Source organism: Acyrthosiphon pisum, chromosome A3 (genome assembly GCF_005508785.2).
Source record: "Acyrthosiphon pisum isolate AL4f chromosome A3, pea_aphid_22Mar2018_4r6ur, whole genome shotgun sequence".
Lineage (NCBI taxonomy): Eukaryota > Metazoa > Arthropoda > Insecta > Hemiptera > Aphididae > Acyrthosiphon > Acyrthosiphon pisum.
In genome coordinates, this window is record NC_042496.1 from 41,950,612 (window position 1) to 41,962,860 (window position 12,249).

Consider the following 12,249-nt stretch of genomic DNA (forward strand, 5'->3'; position numbering starts at 1 on the left):
TCACCCGGTATAGCGGCTCAAGTAATGCACAACAAATATTACTGCGACTAACCATTATAATATTATAATATATCAGTTTAAAAGTTATATTTATAAAATAAGTATAATTTATTTTGATTATTACTTTTTATTATTAAAACGATCATAAAACATGTAATAATAATAAACAAGATTACACCAGTAACTACTCTGTATATTATAACATTATTGTCCGACAATGGTACAATGGTGATCGACAAATACTGACGGTAGGCAACCTTGACAGAAATATGATAGGGATGAGCTAAAAATTAACATGTTTTGGTCGCTGCCCAGTTGCACTCTCTTGTGGAATGGAGTATAGATTCTATAAACAGGCCAGTATTTTGTTATTAAACATTTGAAAGTATTACAATAATACATTTTGAAAAATAGAATAACAATTTAAATAAAATACAGTAAGTGTCATCAATGGGTTGCTTCTTCATTGAAATTGTTCAGGTTTTCTTTTTATATAGCTCATACTCTTATTGTGCCTGCTGGTATGGATTGTGTATAAATAATAAATAATAATGAATTAAAAAAAAAAGTTATGGGTAGCAGATTGTTAATTTTGAGATATTTTCCAATAAATAATGTTATATTAGGTAATTTTATTAAAGTTTAAAGTTACACGTCAAGATCTAATGAAGATATAATATAGAAAATAAAAATGTTTCAACAATAAGTAATTTTAATATATTATGTAAACTTCAAATATTTTCCGCTGTATGTAGGTTTGGTTTTAAAGGATTTAGAAATAAATGTTAAGGGAATTCGATACCGTAATTTTCTTTTTTTGTCTTACCCAAGGGCATATAGTATTTTAGATGTGTTTTTTGCCAAACATAGCAATTGATCTAATGAAGCGATAAAAATTCTAAAAACAGATTTGAATTTGCCGTCAAGTCTACTTTAAATCGACTTTCCCACATTTTTGATTTTTTGTTTTTAACTTCTCCGAAAATTGAAATATAACGATTTTTAAATACTTTTTTTTTTATATGACATTTTTAAGAATTTGGGAGATAATATCAAAAATGTGGGAAAGTCAATTTCAAGTAGACTTGACGACAAATTCAAATGTTTTCAGAATTCTTATCGCTTCATTAGATAAATTGGTATGTTTGGCAAAAAACACGTCTAAAATACTATGTCACCCGTATGTTAGACAAAAACAGAAAACCACGATATCCAATCCCCTTAATGCATCCTGATTTTAAATAATATTCACATCATTCATGTAAACCTTATGTTGCCTAATAAAGATACATATATTTATACAAAATAAATTGCAATTATAACATTTTATATATTCATATATTTTTGAATTAATTTCTTAATTATTTTACTACTATAATGTATCTCTAGTTGCTTGTATCTACTATAATAAATAATTGGATACAATTTAAATTGTATAATATTAATTTTTTGAATCAACAAAAATTTTCTACATGTGGCTTTGTTCATAATCTAAAATAAATATACATATTTTTTGTAGGTAGGAAATTAAATTAAATTAATTATATGTTATTTTTCTTAGACCGATCTACTGTCTTGGATGAAAATACATCAACATGTGTTGATAATTCAAGTAAACACATTTTTTTATATTTTTAGTTTTATTCTAGATTTATCATATAATTACGTTCACTTTTACTTTAAGGCAATTTAACAAAAAAAATTGATGAAGAAAAAGAAGAAATTGAAACAACCGAATTAAAACAAAGCTTTTCTGAAGATGCTTATTGTAAGTATTTTTAGTAAATTATATTAACATTGTTAATTAAAAATACCCGCTGGTTTTGAAAAGGAAACCGAGTGCTTGTTATAAATGATTGCATCTTATTATATTATTATAATCTGTAATTTACCTCTCAAATTTATTTTTACAGCAAAATTTTCTTCGCCGTGTTTCTCAAAGTGTATACCAAATGCAAAGTTGATGGACACAGAAGTTATTAATAGATACATCAGAATGGGATCAACATCGTCAAGTATGATATATAAATCTATATTTTGGTTCTTTATTATTATCCCTCTGCTATCGCGCTATATAAAATGGATCATCCCCCCACCGGGTTGACCATCTATTATATTATGATATTTTTTATAAACCATAACAAAACTTAAAAATAATAAATATAAATTTTTATAATTACTTAATAGTTACATAATTGAATAAATATCTCGTAACTACTCGTTGAAGAACAAGACTATTAATAACTTGATCATTTAGAAATGTTAATAGAAGATTCTTCAAAAATTGTTTCACCTTAAACAAATTAAAAATTGTGAAAAGTTACGCTGTTTTTAGCCAGCATATTTTTAATTTTTATTAATTTTTTTTTAACAAGTACGCTAGGATGACAATGGTCCGCTCATAATTGTTTTTGTATGCAATAGTTTATCATTGAATTAAAATATAAAAATGACAATATACTTGATGAACACTGTACAGCAAAGCAGTACCCACTTGTCCACCTTTTTTATTTTACTTCTATAATTGATTAAAACATTAAATTCTGTATTTATCAATACTTAACTTATTATATTTATTTATTCAACTAGTTACTAATTCAAAACAAAATAATTTTGATTCTCATTACTGATTTTAGATGATTCATCTTTATCAGAAGATCAAAATAAGTCTACATTTGAAGGTGTGTATCAATAATATTGTAGGATTTCTTTAGTAGTCAATTCAATAAAATTATAGTTATTAAGTGATTACAACTAATTTAAAATATATAATTGTAATTTAATTTTCAGATGAAACCGTTAGCTTTACAGATGCCCAAGAAATGGAGTCAATTCAAGACAATTATGTCTGTACGTATTTAAAATAATTTATAAATGTATATATTATTTTATTTTGATCTTGATTAATTTTGATTTGTGTTTTTAGTTGATGAAACTAGTACCTGTGAACACTTTTCTGTTTCAAGTGCTATTGAGCAAAGCGCTAGTATCAACCAACAAAATGTGTTAGATGATTCTAATAATGTATGCACTTTAATACATTGTAGTCAAAAAGACGATACAGATTTAAGTATTTGTAGTGACTCAGAACTTGGAGATGTTACTGAAGATTCAATTGTTGCTGATGAATATAGTGTTACACCTGGAAAACAGAGATTGTTCGATTTGCGAGTCACTAAACAATCGCTTCGTGCTAAGGCTCTCGTAGCATCTGCTCCATTTATGGATAGAATTGAAGAAACTACAACTCCTGTAGTGCCTAAAGTTCTTGATTCTCCTTTAATTTTAAATAACATTAGTTATAGACGCTCAGAAATCAATGATAATTTAAATGTTTTATCAATTACTGAAATACGTCATGGTACATCTATTGAGCATTTCAATCAAACTTCTAATGAAAATATGTTTGAAACTTCAAAGCTTATTGATGAAACTGCGGGAGAATTATTGATATCAACCGATTTGAAGAATGATATAGCCTCTGTGAATAAAAGTGCGGATACTATGTTTGATGAAACAATGAACACAATTAAACATTCAACAGACAGCAAGGGTATGAATGTTAACAAGTTGTTAATTAAAACTGATCGAATTGAAAATACTTTAAATGATATGGTGCATACATCTGATAATGAACAGTCAATGAATATCATGACCGACATTACTATTCCAACAGACTTAAATATTCATTATGATAAAGAAGACTTAATTGCTGCACAAATCAATGCTATATCAACAAATACCAGTGTAGATGATAAAATATTTGATGAAACTGTGAAGATTAATAAACTTTCAACAAACAACCAAAGTACTGATTCAAATAAATCCTTAAATGGAACTTACATTGAAAATACTTTAAATGACATTGAACACAAATTCGAAGTTGAAAAGTCTATGAATATTATGTCCAATATGTCTATATCAACATCTAATGTCAATGATCATCATAAAGATGAAGAATTCTCAGTTGCCATGGAAGTTGATATTAAATCAGCTAATACTAGTGTGGATAAAGAGTTAAGTAAAACAGTGTGGACTCGTAGGCTTTCATTAAACAACCAAAGTACTGATTCAAATAAATCTTTAAATGAAACTAATATCGAAAATACTTTAAATGAAACTGAACACAAATTTGATGGTGAAATGTCTATGAATATTTTGTCCAACATGGCTATACCAACATCTGATGTCAACAATGAAGAATTCTCAGTTTCCATGGAAGTTGATATTAAATCAACTAACACTAGTTGTGTGGATAAAGAGTTAGACGAAACAATTTGCACTAATAGGCATTCAATAAACAATCATATTATTGATTCGAATAAATCCGTAAATGAAAATAATATCAAAAATACTGTAAATGTCACTGAACACAAATTTGATGGTGAAAAGTCTATGAATATTATGTCCAATAAAGCTAATCCATTATCGAGTGCAGATGAGTATAATGATGGAGAAAACTCAATTACTACAGAAGTTGGTATTATATCAATTAGTACCAGTGTAGTGGATAAAATATTTGACGAAACAGTGTACACTAATACACTTTCAACAAACAACCAAAGTATGGATATGAATAAATCCTTAAATGAAACTAATATCGAAAATACTTCAGATGTCACTGAAAACAAATTTGACTGTGAAAAGTCTATGAATATTTTGTCCAATGTGGCTATACCAACATCTGATGTCAACAATGAAGAATTCTCAGTTTCCATGGAAGTTGATATTAAATCAACTAACACTAGTTGTTTGAATGAAGAGTTCAACGAAACAATTTGCACTAATAGGCATTCAATAAACAACCAAATTACTGATTCGAATAATTCCTTAAATGGAACTAATATCAAAAATACTCTAAATGTCACTGAACACAAATTTGATGGTGAAAAGTCTATGAATATTATGTCCAATATACCTAATTCAATATCGGGTGTAGATGAGTATAATGATGAAGAAAACTCTATTGCTTCAGATGTTGATATTATATCAGTTAGTAATAGTGTAGTGGATAAAATATTTGAAGAAACCGTGTACACTAATACACTTTCAACAAACAACCAAAGTATGGATATGAATAAATCCTTAAATGAAACTAATATCGAAAATACTTCAAATGTCACTGAAAACAAATTTGACTGTGAAAAGTCTATGAATGTTATGTCCAACATGGCTACTCCAACATCTGATGTCAACGATGAAGAATTCTCAGTTGCCATGGAAGTTGATATTAAATCAACTAACACTATTTGTGTGGATAAAGAGTTAAACGAAACAGTTTGCACTAATAGGCATTCAATAAACAACCAAATTACTGATTCGAATAAATCCTTAAATAAAACTAGTATCAAAAATACTCTTATTGTCTCTGAACACAAATTTGATGGTGAAAAGTCTATGAATATTATGTCCAATATACCTAATTCAATATCGGGTGTAGATGAGTATGATGATGAAGAAAACTCTATTGCTTCAGATGTTGATATTAAATCAGTTAGTACCAGTGTAGTGGATAAAATATTTGACGAAACCGTGTACACTAATACACTTTCAACAAACAACCAAAGTATGGATATGAATAAATCCTTAAATGAAACTAATATCGAAAATACTTCAAATGTCACTGAAAACAAATTTGACTGTGAAAAGTCTATGAATGTTATGTCCAACATGGCTACTCCAACATCTGATGTCAACGATGAAGAATTCTCAGTTGCCATGGAAGTTGATATTAAATCAACTAACACTAGTTGTGTGGATAAAGAGTTAAACAAAATAGTGTGCACTAATAGGTATTCGATTAACAATCAAAGTACTGATTTGAATAAATCCTTGAATGAAAATGAAACCAATATCGAAAATACTTTAGATGACTCTGAACACAAATTTGATGGTGAAATGTCTATGAATATTATGTCCAATATAGCTACTCCATTACCAGGTGTAAATGATTATTTTGATAAAGAAAACTCAATTGCTACAAAAGTTGAAATTAAATCGATTAATACCAGTATAGTGGATAAAATATTTGATGAATCAATGTTAATAAATGCTAATAAACTTTTAACAGACAGCAGATTTATGAATCGTAACAAATCCTTATATGAAACTGAAAGCACTTTGAATAATACTGAACACAGGTTTGTGAATAATATCCAAAACACCTCTGTTTCAGCCGTACATTTTGATGAAAAGTTGCATTTAAGTAAACTGGATAATAGTATATTAAAAAACACAATCAATTCTGATAATTCATTTGTAGGAATTAACGAAGTTAATATAACTTGCAATACATCACTAGAAGACCCGTCATGTATGATGAGACAATATTTAGACTTTGAACAAGCTGTGAATGAAATGTGCAATGATATTTCATCAGCAAGTGGTCCTGTTGGAAAATCTAATAAGCCAAAAGAAAGTTATGACGATGAAACTCTTGAAAACTTGATCGAACAAACACTTTCTTCTAATACATTCAATCTAACGAAAGAAAATGAAAATGTCTCGAATTATGAAGGGTCAAACTTATCGGTCATTATTGAAAATAAATCTCTAGAAACTTCTTGTAACAACATTGAGCAAAATGAAGAATTTGTCAGCCCCAATAATGATGTACCAATTACTTTGGAGTCTGAAAATATTGTGAAGGAAGTCAATGATATTGAATTCTTGAATAAATCAACAGCTTTAAATACAGTAGCTACTCCTTCAAAATCTGAAGTTGGTTTAGCATATGGAACAGATGTTAATACTCAAATCAAAGCAAAAGAAAGTATTTCAATAAATTGTACTATTAAAGATTCAGGATTAGTTGAAAATATAAATGAAACTAAACGTAATGGAAGTTCAATGTCTAGTGATGAGTCATCCAAAATGGAACTTGATACATTTACCAAAATTAATAAAAACTTGAATAATATCACTACTAAACAAATATTTATCTCTGAAGATGTCAATGAAATACATTCAACACAAAATACTTTGGATGAAAACAACTTATATCTAATAGCCGATCAAATTAATACAACCGACATTCCTAACTCCACTGCTTTTAAACTTATTCCAGATACAGAAATAACTCAAAAAAACCTAATTGATCAAGATGAATTACTTAATAATGACAATCAGCAACAAGATTTATTGGATACAACTAAATGTGTTGATAATAGCTTAGAAGAGTTTACAAATCTAGAACAGATGTTTAATTTTGGAGAAAATAAAAAAGGAAAACAAGTTGAATATAAGACTCCCAAGACACAAAAACTATTAGATTTTAGTATTATTCAACAAACGCCTACTTTTGATAATCCAGCGAAGAAACAGAAGCTATTAAATTTCAGTATTGTTGACCAAACTCCAATATTACAAAGTACACAAATTGAAAATGTTATCAACGATGACAGTTTAATAAATTTCAGTTCAGTTGATCAAATGTGGAATTCAGAAGTAGTGACAAAAGATGAAATTAATTTTAAAGATTTACAAAACTCTTCCAATTATTCTTCATCAAACAATCTATCAACAATTTCAGCTCCTGATTTAGAATTATTAGCGGACGAGTCAATTAAAAGAAATACATCAAATTTCAGTAACTCATCTTTTGATCAAACAATAACTGATTCAAATTTAAATCTGTCTACTTATTCTTGTGCAAGTAATAAGACTCAAAATGGTATAACAAGATTAAATAATCTGAAACCATTGCTATTGATCAACAGGCAGATTATTGCTGACAAACCTTCTGACTCTTCAAATCAAACAATTGAACAGAATGAGTCAATACCAAAAACATTTTATGACCAACACTGTGTTGCGGAAGCATCTACTAAAGTAGTAAAACCCGACTTAAATTTGTTATCAAATACTACTTCAAACAAAAACATTGATTCTACAGAATTTAAAGATGATTCAAACCAAGACCCGTGTTTCAACTCAAATGAACGTGCCATTATAGATTTCAGCATTATCGACCAAGGAATATTGGAAAATGTTGAATTAAAAAACAATACTGATATAACATCTTTTAAATCTGATAGAAATGTTTCTAATCTAATTGAAATGTCTTTTGTTACTAAATCTGAAGAGCAAACAATTATTTCATCTGGAAATCCAATAATACCTATAACTTCTCACAGTAGATCTGAAAACTCTATACATAGTAGTTCTGCTGAAATGAATAGCACAGCTCTACAATTAGAAGAATCTACATTTTTACACAGTAACACTGAATTGTTAACTGATATACAGATGAACGATGAGTCGCTTCTTATAGAATCGCCAGATAAGAGTTCAATTATCGATTCTTTTCATAGTATTGAATTGGATCATGTACAGGAAGATAATAAAAGGAAAATGGAGACTACTGAAGAATATGATAATAACGAAAAGAAAATGAAAGTAGAGACTGAGATGCTGAAGACACCAATGTCGATGCTCTATAAAATTAAAAATATGTTCAGGAGCAGTGAAAGACAACCATGTTGTGTAAATAATACAAAAGAAAACAATTTGAAATCAAACAAATGCTATCAAAAATTAAATTTTAACAAATTTGAAGAAAATAATGAAGATTTTACTAAACGAATAACACTAAAAAAACCAGAAGTCATAGTAAAAAGTAAAATACCTTGCAAAGTCACTGACAGATCATTAACAAAAAATGATGAATTTAATAGTTCATCTCTATCATCCCTTAATGATAGTATTAAACAAAAAAAAACCATACCAAAGTTTTCCGGAGTTCCCGTATTATCTGATGTATCCAATTCGTCAAACAGAAAGGGTGCAGAAAGTCGTATACCTTTCAAATTTCAAAAATAATGTCAATCACAAATTATTTTTATAGTTATTATTTAATTTTTATTTTAGTTTAGTTATTTATTATGAAAATAAGGCAAATGTATTAGTAAAAAAAAATTCACAATTCAGTATACATATTATTATACGCCCAAGAAAAGAGTTAAAAGTTTTATAATTTTTTATTTTATTAGTTTATTTTAATTCATGATGTGTATTTTTTACTTTTTATAAATTTTAACTTTAATATCTTTATTTATATAAAAAAAGAATATATTAATAAACTCAAGATTTTTATATTAATTATTTGTTTATGTTATTGTTTATTCAATACAGTGGCCTAATTACAAGAGTGGTACCTGCCTTCCACCTGTGTGAGTTTTTTTGGTATAAGTCTAGTGTAATAAGTAATAACTTAATAACACCGCTATATAGAATTATAGTTTATAGATTTATGAAATAGAACTGAACAGTTGAGCTTAAATGCTTGACTATTATGGTTCATTAGTTATTACTCATAACTTATTGAATAATGCGAGTAGAAACGTAAAACCTATACCATTATTCTTAGAATTGAACATTCTTTCAAAATAAAAAAAAAAAAAAACGTTTTTGTGTTGTGTGCTCCTTTAACTTTAAGTATTCCCTTGTTCTATGTCATTGAAATTTCAAATATTTATTGTTTTAATAATATAATTTACTTTTAAGAATTGTTTTTTTCTTATCTTGCATTATGATTAATTATATATTATTATTGTAGGTATTATAATCTTAAAAACAAAATGTAAATTCATAATTTTAATAATTGTTTTATATTTGTTACTTGTTAGGAGTTTTACTAGTTATAGACATACTCAGTACAGTACTACAAATTACAACCCAAAACGGCCACATTTGGGAAGACCGAGTGTCACTGTAGAGGTAATTTAAAATATGAGAACAGAAAACACAATTTTTAAATGATTGCCAAAATCAAAAGTTACTTAGTGGTTTATCGTTTTTAGTTCATGTAGTAGGTTATACTTATTATGGTTTTCTTAACTGAAATATATGTTGTACGACATACAAGGAACTAGGAAGTTAAGCAAATGTATGTTGATGTAATGTATGTGCAGATGTTGACTTTCTTGCAGATAGTTACGCCGGCTCAGATGAATAAAACAATTATCGAGTTAATTATGACATTGGTTTGTGCTACAGGGGATCATTAGTGGGAGGTGGTGGTATGGAGCCATAACACAACCCCAACTCAAAATTTTGTAACTTCAAATGAGCCAGTTATAGCCTGATATCCAGTACCTTCTATTTTACCCCCCCCCCTCCCCCACATACGAATTGTTTGGTACAAATCCTAAGCTTATTTATTTTGTACTCTTTGTATTTATAATTATAATTATTATAAGCACTGTCGTAAGTTTGTTAGACCTACGACGAAGGCTGACTATCTTCTAAGTAATCTAACAATTTAAAAAAATATATTAATTGATTATCACAAAAAAAAAAGTTATTGATATTAAATTATTATTATTTAACAAAATTAAATATTAATGATATGGTATCGTGTGTGCTACAGCAGTTAAGAAATTTTTAATATCCCTTTTACCGTTTTTGTAATCCTCGCATAATGTTACAAGTCTAATTTGAATTTTTTCATAAATGTATGTTTTTTTTTTGCTTCATATCCATTATCCACCTATGACACCTTTAGCCAACTTCGTTTCAAACTTCCAGGCGTATTTATGTACCGTGAGATGATTATTTAAAAATTATAATATAAATATTAAAAATAAGGTATAATTAAATATTTGAGTAAATAAATAATTGATTTTGTTTTTTAATTTTTTGGCATAATTCTGGTTTGGCAACCTATCGATTTTTGAATTTTTTTTTTCCAAAATGTGTATTTTAGGGTGCTTTATAAGAATGTAAAAAAAAAGTTAAGACAAACTTCGTTTTGAAGTTATTGATAAAAAACTTCAATAACTACATTTTTTTCGTCACGCGCATTTAAAAAAAAAAAAAAACAGAATTGAATGTTATAAATTTTTTTCAAAATGTGTGGTTTTTAACACCCACTGATTTCGAAATTGTTTGATTTTTTTTGCAGAAATAATTATTTTGGAAGTTTAAGCCATTCAAAGTTTGTATTTTGCGCTTATACGCATTTGCGCAACACTACTTTAATGCTGCGCGGAGGTACTTGTCAATTTTTTTATCCGAGCAAAGCGCACTGAACAATTGGCAACGCTGTGCTTTTTAACAACTTTGTTTAATTCCGAGGCCTGCCCAAGGTGGTTTTACATACGATTAGCAAATTTGGGGATATTTTCGATTTTTTGTCCGAGTGATATTCAATTCTAAGTATTTTTTTTAAAAGAATGCGTGTTATGTATATACGAAAAAAATTTAATTTTTGAAGTTTTTCATCAATAACTTCAAAACGAAGTTTTTCCGGGCTTTTTTTTTTACTAAACTAACTAATTTTATTCAAAATATAGATAATAATATTAATATAAATAAATAACTATAACAATGACATTTTATATTACTATAATAATACACATTATGTTGGTATAATTCTGTAAAAATTAAATCCTCGAAATAAAAATATATTACGTTTTCAAAACTTAAAATGTTATATAATATGATTGTTCTGTGCACCTACTCACAGTAAAAAAATAACATATAAAAACATTTAGCATGGGTATACAAATATTAATTTATAGATACTAATATTAACGTTTAAAAAATATTTATTCAACCATTTGCATGTGGTTGTGAGTAATATTGTAGTCTGGGGATTTTTTTTCCTGGGGGGGGTTTTTTTTCCGTGGTTGTTAGTCGGGGGATTTTTTTTCCGATTACCGTTTAGAGAGTCAATACCGGCTAAAGAAAAACTAGGTGTAAGTTTGAGCCGTTTGAGGTAAGTAATTTTATTATATTTAATATAAATCGTTATTTAATTCTTATGCGAATCTTTGAGTAACTACATTTATAATTTTGCTAGTGAGATTGTATCATATTTGAATTAGGATATAGTTTTAAGTTCGTTTTGTATTAGGTACCTATTCAAACAAATTATTCCTATTTTATAGTATTTGATGACATTTTCAATAGATTCAATTTTTTTTAATTATTTTACTTACAGTATTATTTATATATATAATTATAATTTAAAGGTTAGGACTTAAATTAATTTATAATAAATAAATTAATTAAAAAAAGAAATGATTAAACTAATGTTTGTGGATGCTATTAAATTAAATACTAGAAAAAATATATAGGTAAACAATAATAATAATAATAATAATTATAATATTCGATATTATTTTTAGGTTCTTGGCAACTGGAGATTCGTACCAGACGATAGCCTTCATTTTTCGATCAGATCATTCGACTGTGCAAGAAATTGTCATCGAAGTATGTAATGCAATTATCTTAAAACTAAAAGAA

The 12,249-nt window shown here is 27.4% G+C and overlaps 1 protein-coding gene across 1 annotated transcript in view; it reads left to right on the forward strand.

Moving 5' to 3' along the window:
• The window catches only part of LOC103308647 (protein PFF0380w), a 13,073-nt gene extending 4,160 nt beyond the window's left edge, over window positions 1–8,913 (forward strand). Inside the window, exons 4-9 of the mRNA XM_008182395.3 lie at window positions 1,562–1,612; window positions 1,685–1,768; window positions 1,914–2,015; window positions 2,637–2,681; window positions 2,791–2,850; window positions 2,927–8,913. Of these exons, the coding sequence (XP_008180617.1) occupies window positions 1,562–1,612; window positions 1,685–1,768; window positions 1,914–2,015; window positions 2,637–2,681; window positions 2,791–2,850; window positions 2,927–8,820 (6,236 nt within the window). The 3' untranslated portion in view covers window positions 8,821–8,913. The remainder of the gene's footprint in view (window positions 1–1,561; window positions 1,613–1,684; window positions 1,769–1,913; window positions 2,016–2,636; window positions 2,682–2,790; window positions 2,851–2,926) is intronic.
• Window positions 8,914–12,249: the final 3,336 nt, after the last annotated feature.